Below are 26,129 nucleotides of genomic sequence, written 5' to 3' on the forward strand. Positions count from 1 at the left end.
CTGAATGTCGTGGTGCGGATGAATTGCTATCAAATCACGGATGGCCAGAGACACCTCTTGTGCATTCGTTCCACGTTGTTGTACTGCATCGGACGCTCCACTGGTAAATGCAATACACAACATCAGCACGCAAGACAACAGAGCCTCCTTTGTAGTGCGTTGTCACTCACAAGGTCTCCTTCACGTGCAAACACTTGTTACTGAGGTATTTATCCGCATCAGCAATCGAAACCCCAACCGACAAAAACTTTGACAGTATAGCCTTGTTCTAGACCTAGTCCAAGTTAGATATTCGATTGATTATCCACGCATTCTTTGCCTCGTGTCGTGTCTACGTGGTACATCTTGTGTGGAGCCTCTGTCTCCCGAGTCCCAAGAGCTAAAGCTTGCCTCCACTGCAAATCGCCAAGGTGCAAAGCTACTGAAGCGGGCCAGAAGCGGTGGCAGGTTGGAAAGTTCCAGTTTGTATGCAGTACTGTCGACCTACCCATGGTACGCAACGGGGCTTGGTGGCTCCAAGTCGTCCATTGCTTGAATTGGGCTTGGTTGGATCATTCAACTGCTCAGAAATTTTGGCGTCGAGGGTGACACTCCCAAGGTTAATATTCTCAGAGGGAAATACGGCGGAGTCTCAATGGAGCGTGACTCCCAGATACCTAGGTAGATATCTGGAATACCCCCAAACAATAAATTCATATGTGTCGGCTGCGAGTCCCGGTGCAACAGTCAAAGTTCATACATGGGCCTCCATCCATCGGAGACATGGGAACTGAATGGAATGGACTACAGTGTGTAAAATGCGAGTCAGTGGTGAAATTCGCCGTCCAAAACAGTGCGGTTCCTGGGCCAAGAATGCCTACATCATAATTTCGGTAGGTACCTCCTACGTAACTTGTGCAGGGTTGGTACCCAACCTTGGCTGGCCAAGCTTGTATGGGTGCAGTGCCTGGAAGCTGGAGAGCGGTTTCGGGGGAAGGAGTCACCACACGACTCGATTTTTTTTTTCTGCCGACCACTCAGGTGCCCCTCCAACGCTAACATTTCTTGTCGAGGTTCCGCTCTGCCCACATAATTTCCAATGCTAAAGGATCCAATTCCGAGTTAAACGGGATACCGTTGAAGCTTCCAGCATCTTGCAACCAGACTCCTGCATAACGTCAGGTGTGCTCAATTGGCTGCTGAAGCTACTCGGGAAGCCGATTGTTCAAGTTCAGTCTGCTCGGATAGCAAAGGCGGCCGATTTGCGGGTCATTCCTCTCGGCAATACACAAAGGTGAATTGACGCACCGCTCCAATTCTGGTCTAACCGCAGCCACGCCAGAACTGACATACATCCTCTTGTCACAAGGTTCCTTTCGACCGCCCTGTTTGAGCTTCTCGGGGCTCCCCAACCCAAAGCCTCACCACCAGCCGGCCCAATCGGCCTCGCAACTACAATGCTTTCTGCCGCACGGGGCGCCTTCAGGGCCGGAGCCCGCCGGTGCATTGGCGCCCGAGCTATCGCTGCGCCTGCTCGCACCCTCCCCGTTCCTCGCCTCGCCGCAGCTCACGCCGCCCGCCGCTCCTTCTCCGCCTCGGCGCCAGTCCTCTCCCAGTCCAATACCCGAGGCGTCGTCGTCCAGGCCATCAGCAGCGTCGCTTCCCAGAGGGAGGTCCAGCAGTACCTCTCCCTCTTTACCTCGGTCGAGTCACAGAAGTTTGCCGTCATCAAGGTTGGTGGTGCCATTCTCACCGACTACCTTGACGAGCTCTGCCAATCCCTCGCCTTCCTTTACGAGGTCGGCCTCTTCCCCATCATCGTCCACGGAGCCGGTCCCCAGCTCAACAAGCTTCTCGAGGATGCCGGCGTCGAGCCCCAGTTCGAGGAGGGCATCCGCGTCACCGACGCCAAGACTCTTGCCATTGCCCGCCAGCTCTTCCTTGAGGAGAACCTAAACTTCACCAAGAAGCTCGAGGACTACGGTGTCAATGTGCGTCCGGCCACCGCAGGCGTCTTCTACGCCGACTACCTCAACAAGGACAAATGGGGATACGTGGGCAAGATCACCAAGGTCAACACGGATATCATCGAGGGGGCTATCAACCGTGGCTGCTTGCCGGTGCTGACCTCCCTCGCCTGGACCGCTGACGGCCAACTGCTCAACGTCAATGCCGATGTTGCCGCTGCCGAGCTCGCCAGGGCTCTTGAGCCGCTTAAGGTCGTCTACCTCTCTGAGAAGGGTGGCCTTTTTGACGGCGATGGCAGCAAGATTTCGACCATCAACCTTGACGAGGAATTCGACTGGTACATGGGACAGGAGTGGTGCAAGTATGGCACCAGGCTCAAGATCAAAGAGACCAAGCAGTTACTTGACACCCTCCCCCGCACCTCTAGTGTCGCCATCATCCACCCCCGCGACCTGCAGAAGGAGCTGTTCACCGACTCCGGAGCCGGTACGCTTATCAGGCGAGGCGGCAAGTTCCTTACTGCGACCAAGGTCTCCGAGTTTGGTGACCTTGCCAAGATCAAGGAGGCCTTCTTGCGTGACCATACCGACGATCCCGAGGCCAAGACCCAGATGGAGAACTACTTTGACTATCTGAGCAAGGACGTCAACTTCAAGGCCTACTACGACGAGCACGTCAGGGTCTTTGCCGTTGTCCTGCCCCCCAAGCAGGATGGCGGTCTGGCAAAGCTTGCCACCCTGACCATGACTTCTAGCGGTTGGCTCAGCGGTGTGGCTGACACCATTTTCGCTGCCATCAGGAAGGACCACAAGAAGCTTGTCTGGGTTGTCGACGATAACGATGAGAACATCTCATGGTTCCAGGAGAAGGCCGATGGTGCCGTGAACCAGAACGGCAAGGTTTTCTTCTTCTACGGAGTCCAGGACATGAACGAGGTGGTGCCTGCCATGAACCAGTTCTTCAAGGAGGGTAACGCGACTCTGTACAGCGAAGGAGATATGGCCAAGGTCGAGCAGCTCAGCTCTGGCGTGAGCACCTCTGGCGCCACTCGCCCCGTTGGCCGTCCGCAAGGCCAGCAGATCAGGTCGTACCACACTTCCCCTCGCAGGCCTACCGTCACTCAGCCGTTCCGTACCAGCAGGGGGCCAGCCTTTTCCCGTAGCTACGTCAGCACTACGAACCCCAACCCTCCATTGGGCAAGAAGAACGCGTCGAACACCAGGCAGGCCAAAGTTGCACTGATTGGCGCTCGTGGTTACACTGGCCAGGCCTTGATCACCCTCCTCAACTCACACCCACACATGGAGCTGAAGCACGTCAGCTCGAGGGAGTTGGCGGGCAAGAAGCTTGAGGGCTACAACAAGAGCGAAATCATCTACGAGAACCTCAGCCCGGAGGACATGACGGATATGGAGGAGAGTGGCGAGATCGACTGCTGGGTGATGGCACTGCCTAACGGCGTTTGTGCGCCATATGTCAACGCTATTTACCAGGGCCGCCGCGGACGTTCTGATGCTCTCAACAGTGTCATCGTCGACCTGTCAGCAGACTACCGCTTCGACGACAGCTGGACTTATGGTCTTCCTGAGCTTGTTTCGCGTGACTCCATCTCCCAGGCCAAGCGCATCTCAAACCCGGGTTGCTACGCCACAGGCGCGCAGCTCGCCATCTCTCCTCTCCTTGAGCACGTCGGCGGTCAGCCTTGGATCGCAGGCGTCTCGGGCTACTCTGGCGCAGGAACCAAGCCGTCGCGCAAGAACGACACGACCTTCCTGGCGGACAACATGCTTCCCTACAGTCTGACTGACCACATGCACGAGCGTGAGATTAGCAGGCAGTTGGGCGTCGATGTGGCTTTCGTGCCGCACGTCGCACCCTGGTTCTCTGGCATCCAGCTCACCATCGGCATCCCGCTCAACAAGACCATGAACAGCCGTGACATTAGGCACATCTACCAGGACCGTTACGCCGGCGAGAGGCTAGTCAAGATCATTGGCGAGCCTCCTTTTGTCAAGGATATTGCCAACAAGCACGGTGTCGAAATTGGTGGCTTCCAGGTGCACTCGTCGGGCAAGAGGGTCGTCGTCTGTGCTACCATCGACAACCTCCTGAAGGGTGCTGCGACTCAGTGTTTGCGTAAGTTAAAATTGCGATGTGCTCTAACTTTGTCGAGAAAGGGGGGGAAAGGGACCCATGCTAACATGAAAATTCTTTGCGGCAGAAAACATGAACCTTGCTCTCGGCTACGCCGAGTATGACGGCATTCCCATCATGTAGACAAACACAAATGCGAAAGGGCACAATTTCATCCACCATCTATGTATCGGCTCCCTATCCCCATGTTTCAAAAAAAGAAACCGCGCGAGGAATTTGAAGGCAGCAAGTAGATCCCATTTCCCGTTAGGCGTCAGGCATCCAAGGAGTTTTAGCTTTCTTTCCGTCTCTCTCTTGTTCCTTTTATGCTTGTCTAGTTTTATGTTTTCGCGAGATACTAAAAAGAATCTTCATTGCTGGGTCTCTTTTTTTGATATGATGGATCTCTTCTGGTATATTAACTTATTTCTCTGTTATCTTATCAAACGCGCAATACAAAATTTGCATCTTTTTTTGGTTCTGGTTAGGTTTGTGGGCGCGTCCTGTCTAGTGCCAACTCTATTGCCATATAAGTGCAACTCCTCGGACCAAAACAATGAAATGATTTTTAGACTCTCGCGAGTTAAATGTTTCCCTTTCTCCAATTCCTGCTTCAATGACCCCAAGCCTGGAGCGTCCCGTCAATTGGATTTTTGGCCGACATTGCTGGCGACTCATTCATGTGCAGAACCCGAACCCTTATCTGATTTGTCTGTCGATCATTTATCAGATCCCCTTTCCCGATCAACTGCCAAGGAGAACAAACTCTCATCGATCGGGTGGGTTTGGATCGTATATACGGTGTGTTTGTGCATGTGGAAGCTTCGGAATTCCGGTCCACTTTTTGCTAGGGAAAAAAACGCAGGGTCCTAACCATACAAGCCACAATCCGGAAGGTGGGTGGATGGGCAAAAAACGAAACAAGCCAGTGTCAGCATCATTGATGGACTAAGAATGATGCGATTAAGCGTTAGGAGGGAGAGTGTTCTGAACCCAATTAAAGTCGCTCAAATGAGCGGGACGGGACGGAGAACGTGCTGAAGCACCCCTGCTTGCGTGTGTTTTTTTTTTTTTGCTGTGACATTATGACAGTCCTGCCTACCGAGGAGAAGATAGAACGGTACACCACACTACCTAAGATTTGCCTTTCCTAGTGAGATTCACCTCGCTGTAGTGCAGCCACCAGCTCCATTATCTAGTCTGATAAGAGAGGAAAGTGGGCAGGAGCTTGGACTTTAGCAGAAATATCCGTCGCAGAAATCGTCGTACGTTTCTCATTTATCTTGCGGAGCCTGTGGGTTTTGTTCTTGACGTCCGATCTTACCCAGTGTCCCGGGGATGATATCGTGGCCCATCAAGAAAAAACTTTGAAAGATAAGGCACAAAACCCGTGAACTAGACAACCAGGTTTACGCAACATGCGACGTAACAAATCAAGCGATGATGGCCTTGGTGCACTCAGCCCACGCGCAGCCGGCATCATCCGCGAGGCAAATGTCGCGGACGGCATTCCCTTCCGGGCCAAGGCCGGCCACGTGCACCGCACATGGGCGCGGACCTTCAGTTCGCTGCCGGAGCTGTACCTGCAGCCCGAGTCCGAGGCCGAAATCGAGAAGATCATCAACTTAGCTCGACGGTGTCGGCGACGGGTCACTGTCGTGGGGTGCGGCCACTCGCCCTCGGACTTGACGTGCACGTCTGGTTGGCTGGTCAACTTGGACAACTACAACAAGGTCCTGGACATAGACCGCCTGACCGGCGTCGTCCGCATGCAGAGCGGCATCAGGCTTTATGCGCTGGCAGCAGAGCTGGAGAGGGTTGGCCTGGCGATGCCGAGCTTGGGAAGCATCAACGAGCAGAGCATCGCGGGGGCCATATCGACGGGCACCCATGGAAGCAGCTTGCAACACGGGCTGATTTCAGACGATGTTGTTGAGCTGAAGGTGACCTTGGGGAACGGGACGACGCGGACCTGCAGTGCAACGGAGGACCCGGATTTGTTTCGGGCCGCTCTGCTCTCGCTCGGTGCCCTGGGAATCATCAGCGAGGTGAGCTTCCGGGCCGTGCCGAGGTTCAGTCTGTCCTGGTACCAGACCATCGACACGGACAAGAAGATGATGGCGCAATGGGACACGACGTTATGGACCCAAGACCACTTTGTTCGTGTTTGGTGGTTCCCGTACATGCGTAAAGCCGTGGTCTGGCGGGCATCGGAACCTGGACCCGTCCTAGGGCAAGATTACGCCGAGCCAGAACCCCCGAGACTGGACCCACCTGCGAGCTGGTACGGTGGCACCCTCGGATACCTCGTCTATCACAACTTGCTTTCGCTCGCACAGGTGGTGCCCAGAATACTTCCATGGGTTGAATGGTTCGTGTTTGGGATGCAGTACGGCTTCAGGAACGGGACGACGATCCACGGCGTCCAGCCCAGCAGGGAGGCTCTTCTCATGGATTGCTTGTACTCTCAGTTCGTGAATGAGTGGGCCATTCCCTTATCGAAGGGACCGGAGGCGCTTATGCGGTTGGGGTCATGGCTCAACAAGCTCAAGCCAGGTGACGAAGGCTATGTTGAGCACGGAATCCCATTTTCTGTCGAAGGCCTATGGGTCCATTCTCCTGTAGAAGTCAGAGTTGCAGACACTTCTTTGAATCGGGAGAAGAGGTGCAGGCCCTGGCTGGACCCGACGGTCGAGGATGGGCCGACACTGTACCTGAACGCCACGCTATACCGACCCTATCACCGAGACCCGCCGTCGTATAAGAGATACTACGAAGCCTTCGAGTGGTTGATGAAGGATATGGGCGGGAGGCCACACTGGGCCAAGAACTTCAGGTGTCAAACCATCGAGGAGCTATACGGCGACAACCTCCAGCAGTGGCGTGCAGTTCGTGATAGGGCTGACCCGGAGGGTATGTTTGCTGGGCCATGGCATCGTCGACTTGTTCTCGAGGCTGGAGATGATAAACACTACCTGTTGCCCCTGGAGGAGGCAGAAGTCGAAAGACGGCAGGCCGAGGGTGACGGTCTTCGTGTGACCGGGGACTGCGGAGGCAGAAAATAGGTGCGTTTACGCTGAGAAGATTTTGGATGCCGGGTGTGGTAATGGGATAAACGGAACTTTGCAGAGAATACATGGTGGGCAGTCTGGTAACAGGAATAAGCCTTTGGGGTAGGAGACTGAATGAACTGTTTAACATGAAACGGTGCGTCAGTGGACGGCATGGACAGATGAATAGACACACACAGTATGGGATTGAGGACGGTCATTGGTTGATTTCGAAATAGGCAGGAGCGTGTTTCCAAAAGAGCCTTCCTTGCTCTGGTTGGTAAGGTACCTACCTACCTTATCTGGCAATGGTAAACCAACGCATCAAAATTTAGCAAACGCCTTTCCATAGGTTGGCTGAGGCCACACCAGAAGCGCGTGTGCCAAGAATTATCCAGGGGACGCATTTCATACCTACCTTACCTTACCTACACCATGGCAGCCAAGGCGTGACGTCTCCTTCCCTATCATCTCCCCAAACCAACACTCGATTCCCTTTTGTTTCACTCTTTTATCCTCCAAAGGCCAAATCGGTTCGGTCTGATGCAAAGTTTCCATTTCAACAAGTCAAAGTCGTTCTGTTCATTTTGTTAACGTTATTCCGGGTTTCACCTCGGTGACTCTGCTCCTGCACGGGTGCCCTGTACAGGTGCCATTCACCTTGGCCTCACTTCATCTCACCTCGTACTCATATCGACAACAAAATCTGTAAACAAGTCGCCCAACGAATCAGGAGCGCACCGGTTGCGATAGCCCAATAGGGTATTGCGTCAGAACTATGTTTTACAGCCACGAGAGTAAGCCGGTTTACAAGTAGCTGCTCACTAGTTGCCCTCAACAGCTCGAGCTGACAGTTCAATCTGATTATATCAGTCTTGACGAGCCAGAAGCATGGCGTTGCTACAGTCTGGTAAGATGCCGCTCACCTCGTCACCTTTCACTATAAGGTGTGAATCCCGTAGGCTAATGCGTTCAAATTCTCAGGGTTCTTGCTACGCTGGATAGGAGCTGTGCCAGCCGCAAAGTATCTCGAAAGGCAATACAGGAAGTAAATGTCCCAAAGGCGTGCGTCACCATCGACGAGCCGCCAGGAGCACCCATCGCCCTGAGGCTCCAGGCAAGCCTACTGTATGGCGTATCTAGAGTTTATCAGCAGCAATGCCACTACGTTCTGGGAGATGCCGAAAAATTCCGCATCAGCATGCGAGGTCTGATGCGCGTATTGGACTCTGGCACCTTGGATCCAAATGCTGGGAGGGCGAAGTGAGTGTGAAACCAGTTACATCTTCCACCAAAAGTCGCTAATTCCTGGTACAATTGTAACTAACGATGCCCTCAGAAAAAAGCAGTTGATGATCCAAGACGACCCTGAGTTTCACATCAGTAACTTTTTTGACCTGCCTCCGCTTGACCTTGATGAGCTAGGTAACTTGAGACCAACTGCTTTCGAATCTCAGTTCACCGGCAAGTATTCTCAACTTTCACCGTTTTCTTCGCAGCAACGATCATCGTCTGGACGCAACTCATTGGCCATGGATTTTGGTGCGGCTTCCTTCTTTGGAAGCCAGTTTGGCCCTGACCCGTTTGGAGGAGACAGTTCTGCCCAGAAACCTCATCCGGGGGCAGACATGTTTGCTCAGGATGAGCTACCTCTGCGCCTGGAAGATTTTGACGCTGGATTCACCATTGATGCCGACGGGAACATCCACGAACATCCAGAGCCGGAGCAACCTCAGGCAGCTGTTCCTATCGCCGCCCATCATATGCTAGATCACCCAGGTCCGCAGCACCATTCGGATGATTTCATTCCTCTTATGCTTGGAGATGAAGCCATCCTTAACCCTGGCGATGCGCCACTGCCAGACGCAGATGCCCTCCCAGTCAGACAGCATGAGCAGGACCCTGATTATGCGCAGCCAGAAGACGATGCTGTTGTCACTGCCGCTTCGAGGAGAAAGGGACGCCGTCGGAAGGCCCTTGCGCCAGATACAGCCACCGAGGTCAGCAGAACCGAATTCCGCGACTGGACCGAGAATTATGTACAGAGAATGGAGGAAGAGAACAAGCGTCACAGAGCGCGTCGGGATCATGTGACAAAGGACCAGGCAGCCCAGAACGCCTATAACATCATGTTTGGTCGTGGCATAGGTGGGGTTGGTCAGGACATGGGCCTTCCAGGCTTCCAACATGAGCTAGCTGAGCACTTTGCCGGCCACGGCCTTCAGATGGCAGTTTTTGGCCGTATCGTCGGAGACGACCCGCATGGTCGACGCAGGTCGGCTTCGCAAGCTTTCGGCGACGAAGAAGATTCTGGATCCGAAGAAGGCCGGCGTGTCCGCCCTCGATCTGACGATGGATATGAAGCCCGTCAAAGACTCTCACAGGAGAGACAGCTCGAAGACGATGGCAATGGACTCAATTTTGGCGACTTTGATCCTCTACCCGAGGTCGGCCGCGAGATAGGCCACCCACTATCAGACCAGCATCCACCCTGGCACCGCCACTCCATACTACACGGATCATCAATGAAAGGCAGTAGCGCCAAACCTGCTGCTGGTCAAGGCCCTCGCCAAGTTCAAGAAAGCCCGCTCCAACATCGAGGCAGGGCTGTCCAAGAGTTTGTGCGATTTAGCGACAACGATGGCCTCGGATTCGATGGCAGCGCTGGCATGGGCTCTGTCGATGACCACCCTCCTGATCAACCTGACTTTCACTTCCAGGAGGACCCCGCAAATCACAACAGCTCTTCTATCAGCACCGAGGGCCGCGACTTCCTTTCCTACGTTCAAGCACATGCGCGTGAGACAGGCACCCCGCGTAGCAAGGGAGACGAGCTTTGGGTTGACTTTGCCGGCATATTCCCTCCAAGCTCGACTGCTCGATTTAATGCGGCATCAGCATTCTACCAGCTGCTGTGCCTGTCAACCAACCGCACTATCAAGGTCGACCAAGAGGGCAGAGACCGTAACAACATCTTTCCTTTTGGGAAAATCGAGGTCGGTGTGTGTATTGACGCTTTACAATCCGAACAAGGCGAGGAGAGTGATTATGATCTCCCCAGTATTGGTGATAGGGCATATCATAATGACGGCAATGACGACAACGAGATGGGTACCGAGGCTGATGCCCTGCAAACGCACTAAGATATCGGCAGTACTCCGATCACGCACTTCTCCTGGCTAATTTGTTCAATTCTTCTTTTATAAGAATCCCCTTTCTTTTATTTATTTTTGCAATTCAAGACGAAAACCTTTATCAGAGAAGGTATAGGCAGGAACTACAGGGAATCGGGACGATCACCAAGCTCACGCGCCACGCCTTGAAGCCCTCGAATTATGCGATGCGAATGGGGTTACCAAATGGGAAACTGCAGCGCGACTCTACTCCCTTTATTTCTTCTTTTCTTTCTTGGAACGGGAATCTTATCAATTTGGAATGGGTTTCGGATCTCAACTCATCATACATGCGTCGTCGGAACAGTATATCTGGCATGACATAGATATCTTGCATTTGTCTGTTATTCATCTACTCAAGATAAAATGGGCAACGATTTGGGAAGGACTTTTGAGCATATCGAATAGTCACCTGGCAGAGGACGGAAAGGGTGCCAGAGCAAGGGGAGGATGATGAGATACGTTTGCACTATATCCCCACTAGCTTCGAGCATATCAAAACATTCTTTGCATTATTTTTCAAAACATGGAAATCATAATCGTGGTTATTATTAAAGATACCAAATCAAAATAGACGCGTAATCTTGCGCTTATTACATATCGTTGTCTTCGTCACCCATACCTTCCCGGTCCGCAAACTTCATGTAACTTTCTGGATCAGCGTCCTCACCCATAACGACCTTCCAAGCCTCAAAGACCGGATCCAGGGTCTCATCGCCGAAAGCAAGTGTAAGCGGTACTCCGGGAACCGTCACGACTTTGCCATCGATCTGAGTGGATGAGGTTTCACGTGTCTGTTCGTATGACAGCGACCAAAGACAACGGGGTGTAGATGCACCACTTGAGCTGGTCACAGAAGCTAGGATGGGCTCGATGCTTTGCTGCAGCATCTTTTGCGAGCTTATGGTCGACTGAGTACTGAGGTAAAGTAGGCCTGAGTGAACAATCATTCTTGTTAGCAGATTGTCAAGACTGAATTGGATGTTGAAACATGCGAGATTGTGTTGAGCGCATCAGTTTGTCAGAGGATATTATCGTCAAAGCAATTGCTCCGATAATGTAGATAAGTATTCGTATGGTTTGATCATCATAGTGCTCAAAGGGGAAATGTGAAGGATTTGCGGGCAGGTATGAAATCTGCTTGACTTACTTTGACCTGAGGGACATTCACCCGTGTCACTCGAATGCACAATCATGTATACTGGATATTCTTGGGAACCAATGTCACCAATGCCGTTCAAGGTGCCGGGAGCACATGCGATCACGGCAACCGCAGGTAGCGGTGCCCCTTCCACCACTGGCTCGAATAACGAAGACAGTGGCGAATTCACAACCGCGACCAGCCTGCTCAAGGATTGCCTGTCTATCGCATGACCTTTGTCGGACGGAACCGCCGGTCTATCTTCCATGCCACGGACAAGGAGCTTCGTTCGTACTACGGTCTCGTTTGAGAGCTCGATGCTGAGCGAATCCACTTCAGACTCATCCGACTCTGCGGTTTTGATATTTTTGATCCCTGTGCCAAGCATGTAGACGCCGCCACCGACAGCGCCAGACCTGCAGGCTACTTGAGCAATCTCACTCGCACCGCCCCACTTGGGGTAGACAGCAGCAAATCCCGGACCGAAGTATCCCATTGAAGTAAGATGACGGTGGATCGCCGCCAAGCCATCTTTGGTTGTGATGGCATTGCCGTCCGGCGCGAGGGTTAATGTAACAACATAAGCCCGGAGGTCATTATCGAGCTTGAATTTGGTCTCCAGGAACCCGGCAAGCGGCGAATCGGCCTCGGCCTGCCAGATCTCAGTCTGAGGCTCCGAGTTGTAGTCCAGTACGAACTTGAGAAATTTCATGAGCGACCGCTTGGCGCGGGCGGGGATCGAGCTGTCCGAGAAGACATCCTCACGGGTTGAAGGGATGCGAGTGAGTCTTAGGGGATTTGCCGTATCCTGTGAGGAGGAACGAGAGAGAACAAAGAATGAGCCTACGGCCAGGAACTCAAGCTGCCTGAACGCGCGTGACGATACTAGCTGCTCGACGAGCCGCGAGCGGGCGTGGATGATGTGTGGTGCGAGGGCTAGTGAGTATGCGCGTGGCGATGACAGACCGCCAGTTGCTTCATCGCCATCTTGCGGCCTCGTGACATTTGCAGATGCAAAAGTCGAGGGCGCTGAAGCGCACTTCAGGTCCCCACTAGGGGACTGCTGTTGTGACGAATGCGCCTTGGCCCATTCCTCTGCTTCCAGCAAGGTCAAGGCAGCTTCAGGACCACCGTAGAAGTTGTTTGGGTCAAGGTGAAGAACCTTCTTGTCAGACCTCGATAACGCACTTTGCGTCACACACAATCATGCCTAGGTTAGTTAGAAGGGCGAATGGAACAACGGAGAGACGTTAATAAGGGGAATAAAGAGGCTTACAGGGCAAGGAGAGACTGTTGTAGTCCTGTGCCGCAAATCACGACATCCCACAATGTCTCGTTGAGCGACTCCATATTGCCGACTTGTTGTTCTTGAAGAGAATGAGAAAATGAAATTAGTTGATGATAAGAAATTTTATGTATGCGTCGCGTCAAGCCTGAGGTGGGACCAAGGGCGGGGCTTCCTACCCGGAGGAACGTACGTCCGATGCTTGCTGTGCGGGGCGTGCTCGCACCTGACGTGTTGATAACTCAGGTTGGTGGGCGCGATTTGCAGGCGAAATTTTCTTCCTTTCTCAACCAACCGCTCGGCCTTGCAATGAAGCGCTTCAATCTTGACGGCACTTTAGCAACGGAGTTTCCTTTCAGTAGGATATGCTCAAAGCCGAGTGGGAGATTAACAATGTCCTCCTGTATCTTCTGCTCTTAAATCCCCAACGTGTGAGGGTGGCTCGAAAGGTCGACACAATTCATTCAATCCATCAGGATTTCCTGGGAGAACATGCTTCTTTCCCACGCTGGCTGAGGGCAAGTGGCTTGCTCCGTTTTATCCGGGTCAATGCTCATTGCAAACATTGGCAGCTGAACTCTTGGTACCTTTTGTGATCGCTCAAAATTGCTTCACAAACGATATACCGCTGAATAGTCACTCGTGAAAACAATCACCTGATGCATTGTCCTAAATACTGTATTACTACTTACTACCAGGTATACTTGGTAGATAACTTTTTGATATATAATTAAGTTGTATATCGCACTCCCTCTGCTTGAACCATCTAAACATCTGTGGCTCGTCTACATATTGCCCTTCTATTCGTCTCTTCCCATGTCCCCTGATTCTACATAGCTCTGGGTTATCCTCGGTTCTCAGACAAGGCCAAGTCTACAGCATCGGTCGCCCTGGTATCCTCCCAGAAACGGATGATCGTTCTAGCTATGTCGTGCCCCTTGGTTAGCGCAATCTCATGACCTGCCTCGAGCACAGCAGCCTCGAATCCATCTTGTCCCAAAGCCTCAGTCGCATCGTGAACGAGCTCCTCCTTCACAATCACGGGGTCAGTCCTGCCGAGAACCAACAGCACCTTGCCTCCCACCAAACCCCGCGGCGTTGAGCCCCCAACGACCCTCCGCTCGGCCAACAGTGATCCCAACCGCCGCCAGTGCCCCCACTCCCCGTAGATGGGCGCGTGCCGTATCGTGCTCATGAATGCCGGCACGAAGCCAGAGTGGTGCCGCAGCTGCCAGCTCATGACTGACGAAACGGTCGCGCCGCCGGGGAGCACGGCCTTGTCGAACGATTCGCCGCCGCTGGCGTCGCTGTTGCCCTGCGGTCTGACCCCGAGGTCTTGCGGCGGTGCCTCGGCGGCTTCCATGACCACTCCCTCTTTCAAAAAACTGCCTTGCTGCTCTTCCGTGGACCCGGATGTCTGTGGCATCAGTCTCGACTTGACGAGCCGTTGCAACAGCCCTTCGGGTAACCACCCAGATGAGTAGAGCAACCTGCTACGCCAGCCGACGTGGCTCTCGCGGATGAGCCCACCTCCGGCGACGAGGGTTAGCGAGCGCACCATGTGCGGGAAGTAGGTTGCAAAGGGCACCGAGATGCCGCCGCCGAGGGAGTACCCGACCAGGTGAAAGCCCTCATCACCAGTCCAGGGGAGGTGGGACGATGCCAGGACTAGTAGTATTTGGGTTGTGTACAGGCGCATGTCGTAGGGCAGGTCGGACGGTGCGTCTGAGTAGCCTCGACCAAACAAATCTGCGGGAGGCTACAGTCAATAATGCATCACAAATGAGAGCGAATATGCAACATATATGAAACGTACCGAACACCATCACCCGGCATTTCCCCATCTCGACCAGCTCAGCCGCCATGCCGCCGAGCGCAACGCAGGGAGTGCCAATGCCGTGCACAAACAGCACACGCTCTCCATCCTCGGGACCCCATTCGAAGACGTGGATGACACCGTATGGCGTCGGGACGTCTCTCCTGCCGGGTAGTGCGTCTGGCGGGTACGGCAGTGCCTCAGCTTCTGTGGCCGAGAGCTCAGGTAAAAGAGTTCTTAAAGGACCATCGAGCCATGGCTGCTTCGTCTGGATTCTCTGACGCTGCCTTGAAGCCAGCAATGTGGCTAAAGCCGCTACACCTGCCAGTGCGACGAGCCCCTTTTGCAGCTGGCCGAGGTTGCTGGTCGCCATCATCACCGACCTATGCTCCGGACCATACAGGCGGGGGATGGAGCTACCCCGCGGCGAGCACTTTGCAAGTGCGATCTAATTCTGTTCTAGACTAATATCGACTTGCGGAACTAAAATTGTCAAATTTTATCGGGATGATACGCGCTTAAATCATGAGCAAAAAAATACGACAAAACACAGGTTGTCACCCCTTTTTGGAGAATGCTGTTGCTTGTACTGTCAAATATGTGGCTGGGCCCAAATACGGGAACTTGGGGTGGAGATACGTCAGCTCCCTTTGCTCTCACCCCCACACTTTTTCCAACCCCCTTAACCTAGTTATACTATCTAGTCTAGTCGTTTCTAGTGGTCAACCTGGAAACACAAAACTAGACAGCATTCTCAACGCCGTTATCCTGTGTTACTTCTCTGTCACGGCCTAGATATAGTCTAGACTAGTTGAAGTTGTTTTATATCCATAGTTTCATTTTGGTAGCCAAGTCCAGGTTTGAGATGAAATCTACAAGAGGGCATGCAGGCAGATGAACTTTGGATCATGCAGCTGGTGAGGGAGAAAATTAACCAACAATATAAACGGTACATGTCTATGACCTTGTATAGATGCGAAAAGAAAAACCATTCTCGTAGACAAAACACCTGACGAGATGGCCCATTGCCCAAAGAACTCCAGATGAACACAACCCAAGGGAAATACACAAACCAGCCAATATGCAAGCAAAAGCGACCCCGAGCTCTTTCCCATCACCTATCCCCTCGCCGATACAGCCCAAACAGGCGATCAACAACCCTCCTCCTCATCAACCCACCCGCACCACCCCTCTCATCAGCAGGCACCCTCATCTCCGCGCCCCCCGTCGTCGCCCTGGGCCTACCACCTCTCCTCCTCTCATCCCCGTCCTCGCCTGGAATCTCCAGCGAAAACGACGGCCTCCCCGACCCGCTCGTCCCGGGCTCCTTGACCAGCTTCCTCATCGGCCGCGGCTGCCCACCCAAGTCTGTAGTGGAACCGCCGCCCCAGCCGGACCCGTTGCGTCCCAGCATCCAAAGCCGAGGCGGCGATCCGTACTCTGCGCCTCCCCCGCCGCCGCTCCGCCGCCTGGCCGCCAGCTCCCGCTGCTCGCCCGTCATGTGGTGCGCGAGGAGCGAGTCGAAGCCGCCGCCGCCGCTGGTGCTGCTAAAAACAGACGGGGCGGGCGAGCCCGACGGCGATATGGACAGGGACAGCGACGCCGTCGGCACGAGGCATGGCTCTGCTTCTGACGGAGACGAGTGCTGCTGATATTGTGACTGGCGCCTTTGCGTTATGCTCATCGACGCTGGGTAGCCGGCTTCTTCTGCCTGGTCCCACGTCGTTGTTGTTGTGTTGTTGGCAGGAGCGGCGGCGGCGGCGGCGGCGACGGCCGTCTGTGGGGCTCTGTGGCCGCCGGTGTGCTTGTATGCGGGGTTGCTCCGGCGCTGTAGAACCCGCCTGGGGACTTGAGCTGCAGGTGCCGCCGAGTCGTCCCCTGCTCGGCGTGTGAATATGTGGTGCGCCATATTTAATTTCCTTGGTGCTATGAGAAAAAAAACACCAAAAAATCCAGGAGATTCTTTTGGAGGCTTTCTCTATGTGAGCCACAAGAGAGCAAACGAGTCCAATTAAAAATAATCCCCGCTGTGGTGAACAAAAATCACACCCAAATGTCCGAGGGTTTATTGGTGTGGTCCGTAGGCGCTCGCTTTGCTATTCCCGCTCGGCCCACGTCTGTGGGGGGCCAGCGAACTTGTCAATTTGCCTCCCCGCCCCCAGTTCTGTCGTTCAAGTTTCCCAGCCAGCTTTGCCAACCAACAAACCAGCCTACCTATGATTGATGTCGGGAATTCAAGGCCAACCCAGCCTCGTGGCTTTTTATTCTGTAATTGAATATTTGTCTCTTGCGGAAATTGGGAAAATGGCCAGCATTCGAATCAAGAAGAAGTAAGCAAGATAATGAGAGAGGAAATACTCCACAGACAAGTAAACAAACAAAAAAGGGGGGAGACGCTGATCAGTGGCAACCCCAATGTCGTGTCCCAGCTGTTTGGCTGTGCTTTCCAGCTGCCAAGTTGCTGATCCGCTATCAGCCTGCTGTATCTTGCAGCTAAAATACAGTGGTGGAGGTACTTTTAGGTCTTTCCAAGCTTTTTCCTTCCTTCCAAGGCCGTTTATTTGCCTTGCCTTGCTTGCCTTTGCTCACGCATGACCTAGCTGAAAGCGCTTATGCAGACCAATCAGTCTACCCTTAGATAGAAACATTGTTTGGTTGGTACCTCCTACTTTGTGAGAATGCCCTGATCTTTTGTTTTCAACTTCCTACACAGTACCCATTATGCACAGTAAATAGTAATTATATTGCCGACCGCCATGTCGGTACTCCGTGAAGCTGATAAGCAGTTTTTTTTTCTTCTTTTCTTTTCCTTATCAACGGACAACAGCACGAGGTAAGAGTTGGAATTGATGACCTGGTACGTACCTAAGGTGTCCTCGTCAAGTGAAAATTTCAAAAGTAGAGTTAAATAAAAAGCCCCGGCTGACAAGCAACGGGTAAGCGCACCGGAGGGATTTTCGTCGGAACCAGCACCGAAGAGTCGGTTGCAGAGCGGTGGCCAGTCCATCCTTGCCCATACTATAATTCACAAAGCAAACGCAACGACAGCCAGTGCCACCTAAGCGCCAGCTCTTCTTTTCTTTCTTTCTTTTTTTTCTACGGAGTTCGTACATGCACACCGGGCACAGTACCTTTTCCATTCAAGTATCTGCATTCCCTGCCTCGCGGGAGCAAAAAGCCTCACCGTCTCATGGACCCTTGCCTAATAGTGAAGTATTGCCCAAACCACATTTACTTTTAAACGTGTTCTGGCCCCCCTTGTCGTCAGACGGACCGCACCCATGCAAGCCATGCTTTGCACAAAGAAACATCGGCCAAGTCACTTAGGGACGTCTGCTCTAGCCCCCTCTCTCCCCCCCCCCCCCCCTTCGCACGGTATCTAGCTAACCTCAGGGTTTTTGGCTTTCGGACAAAAACCACAGAGGGTTGCGCAATCCAAGGGTACATGCCCACGCAACCCCTCTCCGTCCCCGACCGACTACCGACTTTTGCTTTTTTGTAGCGGATGACTGCAAGACTTGCCGCGGCTCGGTGATGCCAGGGTCCTGCCAAGCCTGCCAAAGTCTAGGGTTCATGTGACTTGTGGTAACTTCCCTATCATCCCAAATAAGTGTGGGAGAAATCCCATCGCCTAATCTTGCTACCCGAAGGTCAGACTTAACAGATACCGGCATTTTCATCAGACGTCTCGGGCGGTCTATAATGCAAAATTGAGGGTTTCATGGTCCATTGGATTCATCATAGTAATACACGGGCCGACTTGCGACCAAACTACCAATCAAGCCTCTCTGGTGGTGATCTCCACAATACACCTTGGCGTCCCTTTCAACATGTGGTATCAGTCTGATGTCTTCCGCTGTGACAGAACGCCTCACCCCCGCCGTGTTTTGCAGAGGATAAAAAAAAAGTAAAGCAAAAATTCCCAGTACGAAGGTAGACAAATCCAGTGTAGATGGCTTGGTGATGAGTCCCAATTTTTGCCAAGTGATAGCTTTGAACTCTCTAAGACCAACGTTAAAAGCTTCAAATAATGAAAATAGCATGGGGCTTTATTTACCCATATTCCCAAATAAACAAGGAAAATCGTCGCAAAAGAGAGAAGAAAAGGAACGCCATTCAAGCATAGAACAAAAACAGACAAAACAAAACAATAAGCCAATGACGAACAATTCTTCATGAAATTGTTGTGTATACGCTGAGTAAAAGTACAAGGCCGAAATGCCATGGGTATATGTGCGGTAGATGTATGCGGCGGCCGTAATCGTCCTTGGACGATGGAATTAGAAATGATCAACGCCATGATATGACTGCTTTTTCGTCGACAAAAAAGAGAAGAAAAGGGGACTCATGGTTCCTAGAGATGACCCATGGCCCAGTGATGATGAAGAGGCGAGCCAAACATTTGTGTCTGCTCGCCTTAATTCCGTACTGAAAAAAAGAGAGATATAGCGCCAGCCAACCTGACGCATACCGTAGGTGTTGATGGGCAATGCTTTGCGACCAAGAAATCTTGTTTCTCGCTCGCTATTTAACCCCAGATGGGCGCATTCCGATAAGCAGGAGAATTGTAGCTGTGAAGGATGCGGTACGGGACCCCCTGGCCAGGCTGGCCACTAGCAGGTGCTGCCAAAGTCATACTCCTATTTCGACCGTGACCGCGAGGAACGTATGGGTGATAGCGCCCACCAAGTTGCTGTTCTTGCTGATCCCAGTGTTGTTGGAACTGCTGCGATGGACCGCGGCTCCACTTGGGATCGAAGTTTGGAGACGACTGCTGCTTAAGAATTCCTCGTTGCTGGTTTGCGTGGGCAGGAGGAGGTCGCACTGAGTTCTGGGAGGCAAAGTCATGGCTGAAACGACGGTCTGGGCCGGCACGGTGCGCAGATTTAGGCCTAGGGTATGCTCCCGCCCCAGATGCGGAAGGCCTCTGGGTTATGTCATCCGCAGGTAGCTCCGCAATGAACAATCCAGTGCTGTTCACTTGACCTATCGCTGTATGTCGCTTGTTGAAGCTGGTATGTTCACTTCTGATAGGCCAATCGGGAGGCATAAACTGGGGCTGACTGGTAGGTGCTGCGTTTGAAGGAAACTGTAAAGGGTCAAGACCACCCAAGAACTGCTGCTGGGGCCTCTCGCGGCCGTAGGATGAGGGTGACTGCCTAAGAAGCTCGTGACTTATGGCGCGTCGAGACGGACTTGCAAGCATATCAGACTGTGCGTCAGCAGGCGGCGTAGACATTGCCCGCAGCGGCTGTGATGCTCGCGCAGTTGGCTGGTTTCGCGTCCTCATGCTGACTGGGGGAGGAGTGCTGGTCTTCTTCTTGCGCATGATTTCCGGGATTAAAGGGCTCGGGATCGATGCGGGTGACTGTGGCATAGAAGAATCCTGTGGCCCAAAGCTTGAGAGAGTAGGAGAAGGTGACGCCCAATTTTTGATGCTCCAGCTGCGCTCAACCTGCGATGTCAAGCTTTTTGCCCTGCCAGTTGGTGAGGGGAACAAGCCCTGCAGTCTACCCTCTTCGGTAATTGCCCTGGCTTCTGTTCCATATTTATTGTTGCTCAGATTGCTGTTGTTGGCAGCATAGGCGACAGGCTCGGGGTCGGACGCAGGAGGAACGTCTGTGGTGGCCTCGGGCTCTTTCTTGTAGAACTGGGCACTCAGTATCCTCTTTACACTCTCGCCCCGGCTAGCAACAGGTTTCCTTGGAATGCTGGGGGTTCGCGTAGGCTTTGGTGCTACCAAGTCTGCCTCTACAGCCGCCTCGGATTCGGCAAAGGTAACCTGGCCGAGAGATGATGGCGCAAACGTATGCCTGTGGTCCACAGTACTGGAGCTGGCAGAGTTTGCTGACGGCATGTACGGAAGAGCATCTTTGGCGCCGGCGTGCATCTCCAGGCTTCCCACGCTGATGATGGTTTTGAGGGTATCCCTACTCCTCTGTGGCCTAACTGCCAGCCTCTTTGTTGTCATCGGAAAAAGCCCAGAGTGTGTACGCAAGTTCCTTCGCATCTGTTTTGGAACAGGTGGAATGTCGGTCTCTTCGGCAACATGTGTGGCGTGTGTTGTTAGCGATTTAGACCGACCCGAGCTTCCGATGCTGAGAAACCTCTGTAATCGGCCCGGCTTGACCGGGCTACTGCCGATACTCAGAGCGGAGCCAGAGTGCTCAGAAGTTGCGCTGTGTGGCGAGCTTGGGGATTCTGGAACTACCTGCCAGGTACGTGAACTGCTAGACGGAGAAATGGTGTCCTGCTTAGCATCGCGGGCGTCTAGTTTGCTCGCAGCATTTCCGGTCTGTTGACTAGTCACCGCTTGACCCGGTTTCAAAGAGCTTCTTCTACCTAGAGCAGCCACGGGGAAATCTTTAGGAGGCGGGGTCGGCGGCGGTGGAGATCTTAAAGGCTCAGCAACTGTTTCTGGGTTGGAGATTTCCAGAGAGCCATCCAATTTCAACTCTGGGACGGGAGCCTCGAGAGCTGAACCGGCGGATGACATCCTCCTCAAGGCCACTGTCCACGAGCGGTCACCCTCAGCGTTGCCCTTCGAAGGCCCATCTCGCAGAGAACGCAGGGAAATGTTGGAGCTGTAACCCGAGTCCGTCTTGCTGAGTGCCTTCTGAGGGGCGGGATAGTCTGAATTCGGGCTTGACACGAATCCACTGTCTGACCGTGAGATTCCTCTTGCTTGGGTCGGGTTGTCGCTCTTCAAGTCGCGTTTTGCACTTGGATCCAAGCGCAAGTCGAGCTTCTCTACCATCGAGTACTCAGGTTGCACATCGTCTTCAAACAGATTGTCCTCTACCGCATTGGTTCTCGATGTTGTCTGTAACCAGGGGCTAGCCGGGGAGGAACCGAGTACTAGTGCGTTAGAATCAAAGAGCGGATTCTCGGCCACTGTTTCGGGGAGCTCCGCAGTCGATTCGATAAAATCTATGCTGGATCGAGCAGTCATTTTAGCAACCTGTGTAGACCTTGAACCTGGTATAATCCCGTCCATGCCTCCCACAGCATCTGCCTCCGGATCGCCAAATGCTTCCGCTGCAGAGAGCTTCTGCGTGAAGTAGCTTGAGTTGTTTGGCAGCTGCGGTGAAGACGGGGCTGGCGGGTTTATCATGTGTTTCTCGTCCGGCTCTGGGCTTGGAACGGGGCTGGCGCATCCGTTTGTGATCCTCAAAGTTCCCAACTTGAAAGCTCCAATGGTTTGATAGTCGCCTTCGCAAGGTGTAACAAGCCCCAAAGGCTCATCGGGGTCACGGAGTCGGGGCATTGGAGGCACTTCCGGCATTGGCATTGGAGGTGGCGGCATCGATTTTACACGGCCTTCAAATTCTAACGACGGCTGGCGCGAGAGGTTGCTCGGGGTAGGAGGGTGGCTGAAGCGGTGATTCACTGATGGTGGCCTGCTGCTGTTATGCCTTGTTGCAACACCTGGAGTCTGGATAACTGAGCGGCGCCTAACCGGGGTGTACATCGAGAGGTCGGAGTTGACTCGAGGAAGAGAGGCGTTCTCAGCTGGCTGTGCAGGATGTGAACTTTTCCACGTCGTCTCGGAGACGACCGAAAACCGCTGTTCGGATACGGCCGCTGAAACACCTACCGAGCCCTCTTCCTGTCTGGACGCATCTGCGTTGTCCTGGACGAGGTTAAGAAGCCGTTTTGCGTCGTAAGTCTTCAGATCATAATGCCATGAAGTTCGATTGTCGTTGATATGCCAGCTGTTGCTTGTGATGTCTTGGTTAGCACGCTTCTTGTTGGGGATCAGTGAGTTGAGGAGGCCACGCACTTTCCGGGGGCGGCTTCGTCGAGATATGGCGAGTCGCTTGGCCCAGCAAACATGGACATGCGATTCGGAGGCAAAGCCACACCCTGGCCCTCAATGGGTGGTAATGGTGGGGTCGAAGTAGCTATGATGGTGTTTCGTCTCTCTGGCTTCGCGCGTCGGGTCGTCTCGGCTGACGACGATTTTGATCTGAAGATGCTCCGTCGGTTTCGGTCCTTTCTCTGCTTCTCCTCGGCCGTCGAGTCTAGTCTACTGCCAGCATCGGACAATGGCTCGCGGCCGGCGGAGAGTAGATTAAGCGCTGTGCTGCTGTTTTGGCGCGTGGGAAGCGGCACTGAGTGGTCGAACGAGGCTACAGACGGCGACTGTCCTGCCGGCATGGTGTAGCGACGAGCTGGGTGGCCACCCGCCAATATGAGACCGGGGGTGGAAGATGAGGAAAAGAAGCGCATTTCGTCGGCGTTTGCATCGTATCGCTGCTTGACCAGCTTCGCGGGGGCCTTTCTCTCGTAGTCGGGCCCATGGCTAGACTCTTGCGACTGGGTATTCCCCATATTTTAACCGATTGTGTGAGTGTGAAGCCTGGATCTGGCAGGAACAGCGAATGTGCTGTTGGGAGGCCAAACACGCAATAAGCGGCTTGAAATTGGCTATACTGATGTTGAAACTGCCATGCCCGCAAATCACTCTGTCCCAGGGGTCGCGCCCAGAGAGCACAACCAGCAGACAGACAGTTCAAACACAGGACCAATTCGAGGAAGGGCGGCAACGGCGATGCAGAACAACGCCCTAGTTCATGTAGCCAGGCCCAGCAGATTCCGCCTATATGCACACGATAGCACCAAGGAGGCAAGGCGGGACGATAATACGGGCCTGCTGTTGTCGACAGGGAGGGGAGGAAATGCAAGGGTCGTTTGTCTGAAGAAAAAAAAAAAAAAAAAAAGAGGCGGCAGACGTTTTACAGACGAACGGGAGGAAGAAGGGGGAAGGATAAGAGTTGCACCAAAGAAGTGAAAAGAAAGAGTTTAGTGTCGGTTCAAGAAGCCCCGCCTAGACGTATGAGGAATGGAGAGTGGTGGTGTTTAAGGTGGTTTTTCGCGCGCAATTGGAAAACGGAAACCAGCCGGAGACGTAGGTACAAAGACCGCGGTTGGTTGGTTGGAGGTCTGAGCCGGCCTGCTAGGTTTGGTTTGCTTTGCTTGGCCAGGAACCTCACCCAGCAGAAAAAAGAGGTGTGGGCTCGCGATGATGCAGAGGCTGAGCCTTTAGCTGTCAAGGAGCGGAGCTTGCATTTTTTGGGGCTGGGGCCAGGTCCAGGGCAGTTGCCGGGGTCTTTGTCAGGTCTTGGTTTTGGTACTGTACACAGTACGTACTCTGTCGGGGAGCAAAACGCCCAGAAATTTCGCGTGCCGGTTGGCGGTTAAGGTGTGCCGGTCACTACCTGCATCAGAACGCAAGTCAGGTACCGAATCGACCTTATTAGTTGTGATACAAGTAATTTAGCTAAGATGGTAATAAGATAAAAGAATAAAACACGTACGTCACTAGAGGCACCATGTCAAGATGTGAGATTCTACCATAAGGACAACGAGACGAATAATTTATGACAGCAGAATTAATCCAGACGATTAAGATCCGTCCCCCCGGCCAAGCCTCGTCTCAAGCTCTTTGAGGTTCCAGTTTTTGCAGACGCCAAAAAAAATCCAGTTCAACCATCAGCCATTTACTGGTTGGCGTTTGCTCCGTGTGTCGGTCAATGGTCAGTAAAGCATCAGAAGCTGCAAGGGTGTGGTCCGCCAAGCCAAGCTTTTGCTTTTATCTTCTTTTCTCTCCCTCTTTTTTTCTTATGTCTACAGAGTTTAGGGAATGGACTAGAGAGGGGCTTCAAATGGCGACATTCGCTGACTATGAGGCGTCGGCGCACTCTGTCGTTTAATTTTCTGTACCGTATCGTATTCTTGTTTTGTTCTGCAGAGTGAACAAGATCCAGACCAGTCCGCGCAGGTGGGCATTGTCATGCCCACTCTCCGCGCGAATTACCCGCTTTGATAGCAGATTATACTTATGATAATTAATGATCGGTCAATGACGAAAATGGCTCCATCCCAACACGACAGGATTTTGTGAAAGGACGATGAACCCACCGGAGGAAAGGGCCGACATCATCCAATATATCAGACCTACTGCGCATCAAGTAGGCCTGAGTGTACCGCGTACATTTGTATATGGATGCACTTGACGTGGTGAATGAATACTTCACAAACAAAGGACCTGGGAGGCATCCTATTTGATCGATGCGTCGCATATGCATACTAGTGGACTCGGGCTTCATGGTCCCCCTAAAATATCTGGTTTTGTTCGGAAATAACTCACATTTACAGTACTAGGCTTGTAGGCTAGCATATCCCGTTGGCTGGGCATGAGGGGGTTTAGAGCAGGTCAAGATATGAAAAGAGGAGAACAGGCAGTTGATCGAGATTATTCGGACTCCTGTTTCCAGAGATGGCCCCGACAAGTAAACACAGACCCACACAAAACTTGACATTGTCACAGCCAGGCAGTAGTCTACAAAATACGGAGTAGATGCTCTGCTACCTTGGGTGTACCATAAAAAAATCAAAGGCAGTTATTAGCTCACTACCGTGTGTACCAATTGACCACCTACTTGGTAATATTCGAGTTGAAGTATTACTTGTTACCAGGTAGGCTTGGTGAACCAAATCATTTAAAGGAGCGGTTCCATTCAAAATTGTGTCAACCAAAAGCAGGGTTTCTCCCCGGGGACAAATCCTGTTTTTCAAGACCAGTCCCGGATGCCGATACGACCATGCCAATTCCTTCATCCACTTCTGGCCTATTGCCAACGTGATGTGAGTAGCGGGTGAGTGCGACTTGTTGCAAACATCTCTGTCTCGGTCATTATTCACCAACCAATACAAGGAGGGGGCTTAAGCTTGTAACAGGCTGCATTCGCACCCGTCGCACCCACTGTTGGGGTTTGATGGCGGGCGGCCTTTACTTTTACTGTACCGAACTAGTAACCAACCTAGGCTTGCTAAATAAGGTACCGTACGGAGTAAATGGACAGGTAGGGACTTTGGCTGCGCTGACAATTAAAACGGGACGCACGTCCATTGAACTACCTCTACCCATGAAACTAGGGACGGGCTTTTCCAATCTGCTGAGCGCCTTGTGTCGTACAGTACAGTAGTAGCAAAAAGGTTTTGACGGACGGTCATGTTCATCTAGCCCGCCCCGTCGGATCTACATGAGCAGTTACTGCTACGCTACGGAGTAAATTCGATGGCGATTGGACGAGGCTTCCCTGCCAATGAAGGATGAGAAGGATAGCAGTCTGGGTCGGGCTCCGCTATTTCTTTTTGGGCTCAGCCAAGCGCGGCGGCTGACAGGCGGCCCTTGAGGCTCGGTTTGTTTCATATTCCTGCGAGTAATTTTGGCTGTGTAGCAAGAATCTCATGCCGTCTACTTTTGTGGCAGATGAATCAGCATCTACTGCATGTTAATGACTTGCAAACATGCCTCTGGGATATCACAAATCATCCAAGTTGGGTCACTGATTAATCGTAAACCCATCAGGTTCAGTACCGCGCCTAATCTAATGTGCTGTACCTACCTTATCTGTCACCGAAGGCCAGATAACAAAAAGAAGCGATGGTACAGTAGGATGAATGGAAACAAACCACCGAATGCACGCCGACTCCAAGTCAAGGAACATGGATCTCACAATGCCATCCATGCCAGCTGCGGCGGGGTAATCGGACGCCACAACATTTGCAAACTGTT

General features: G+C 52.7%; 8 protein-coding genes across 8 annotated transcripts; 3 read left to right on the top strand and 5 right to left on the bottom strand.

Annotated features, from left to right (window-relative positions):
- Positions 1 to 900: 900 nt before the first annotated feature.
- On the top strand, positions 901 to 4,699 carry MGG_02690 (Arg-6 protein). The gene is made up of 3 exons (XM_003721032.1): positions 901 to 1,273; positions 1,349 to 4,083; positions 4,169 to 4,699. The coding sequence occupies exons 2-3, from the start codon at positions 1,437 to 1,439 to the stop codon at positions 4,222 to 4,224; spliced, it is 2,703 nt and encodes a 900-aa protein (XP_003721080.1). The 5' UTR covers positions 901 to 1,273; positions 1,349 to 1,436; the 3' UTR covers positions 4,225 to 4,699.
- Positions 4,700 to 4,994: 295 nt separating this feature from the next.
- MGG_02689 (D-arabinono-1,4-lactone oxidase) lies at positions 4,995 to 7,694 on the top strand. Its single transcript, XM_003721033.1, has one exon. It carries the CDS (start codon positions 5,499 to 5,501, stop codon positions 7,143 to 7,145), a length of 1,647 nt encoding a protein of 548 aa, XP_003721081.1. The 5' UTR covers positions 4,995 to 5,498; the 3' UTR covers positions 7,146 to 7,694.
- Positions 7,695 to 7,908: 214 nt separating this feature from the next.
- On the top strand, positions 7,909 to 10,354 carry MGG_02688 (uncharacterized protein; the record flags this gene model as incomplete). Its single annotated transcript, XM_003721034.1, has 4 exons — positions 7,909 to 7,927; positions 8,004 to 8,040; positions 8,115 to 8,393; positions 8,470 to 10,354. 4 exons carry the CDS (start codon positions 7,909 to 7,911, stop codon positions 10,271 to 10,273), a joined length of 2,139 nt encoding a protein of 712 aa, XP_003721082.1. The 3' UTR covers positions 10,274 to 10,354.
- Positions 10,355 to 10,896: 542 nt separating this feature from the next.
- On the bottom strand, positions 10,897 to 12,794 carry MGG_12615 (rab protein geranylgeranyltransferase component A; the record flags this gene model as incomplete). Its single annotated transcript, XM_003721035.1, has 3 exons — positions 10,897 to 11,237; positions 11,454 to 12,631; positions 12,721 to 12,794. 3 exons carry the CDS (start codon positions 12,792 to 12,794, stop codon positions 10,897 to 10,899), a joined length of 1,593 nt encoding a protein of 530 aa, XP_003721083.1.
- A 599-nt stretch (positions 12,795 to 13,393) lies between these two features.
- On the bottom strand, positions 13,394 to 15,143 carry MGG_12616 (uncharacterized protein). Its single transcript, XM_003721036.1, has 2 exons — positions 14,546 to 15,143; positions 13,394 to 14,478 (listed from the first exon to the last, which is right to left on the bottom strand). The coding sequence occupies exons 1-2, from the start codon at positions 14,919 to 14,921 to the stop codon at positions 13,574 to 13,576; spliced, it is 1,281 nt and encodes a 426-aa protein (XP_003721084.1). The 5' UTR covers positions 14,922 to 15,143; the 3' UTR covers positions 13,394 to 13,573.
- A 428-nt stretch (positions 15,144 to 15,571) lies between these two features.
- Positions 15,572 to 16,948, bottom strand: MGG_02686 (uncharacterized protein). Its single transcript, XM_003721037.1, has one exon. The coding sequence runs from the start codon at positions 16,452 to 16,454 to the stop codon at positions 15,660 to 15,662; it is 795 nt and encodes a 264-aa protein (XP_003721085.1). The 5' UTR covers positions 16,455 to 16,948; the 3' UTR covers positions 15,572 to 15,659.
- A 316-nt stretch (positions 16,949 to 17,264) lies between these two features.
- MGG_17994 (uncharacterized protein) lies at positions 17,265 to 17,618 on the bottom strand (the record flags this gene model as incomplete). The annotated part of the gene is made up of 2 exons (XM_003721038.1): positions 17,411 to 17,618; positions 17,265 to 17,320 (listed from the first exon to the last, which is right to left on the bottom strand). Exons 1-2 carry the CDS (start codon positions 17,550 to 17,552, stop codon positions 17,265 to 17,267), a joined length of 198 nt encoding a protein of 65 aa, XP_003721086.1. The 5' UTR covers positions 17,553 to 17,618.
- A 596-nt stretch (positions 17,619 to 18,214) lies between these two features.
- On the bottom strand, positions 18,215 to 23,401 carry MGG_12617 (uncharacterized protein). Its single transcript, XM_003721039.1, has 2 exons — positions 22,329 to 23,401; positions 18,215 to 22,260 (listed from the first exon to the last, which is right to left on the bottom strand). The coding sequence occupies exons 1-2, from the start codon at positions 22,877 to 22,879 to the stop codon at positions 19,074 to 19,076; spliced, it is 3,738 nt and encodes a 1,245-aa protein (XP_003721087.1). The 5' UTR covers positions 22,880 to 23,401; the 3' UTR covers positions 18,215 to 19,073.
- Between the last annotated feature and the right edge of the window lie 2,728 nt (positions 23,402 to 26,129).

This window comes from Pyricularia oryzae, chromosome 7 (assembly GCF_000002495.2).
Source record: "Pyricularia oryzae 70-15 chromosome 7, whole genome shotgun sequence".
NCBI classification, from domain to species: Eukaryota; Fungi; Ascomycota; class Sordariomycetes; order Magnaporthales; family Pyriculariaceae; genus Pyricularia; species Pyricularia oryzae.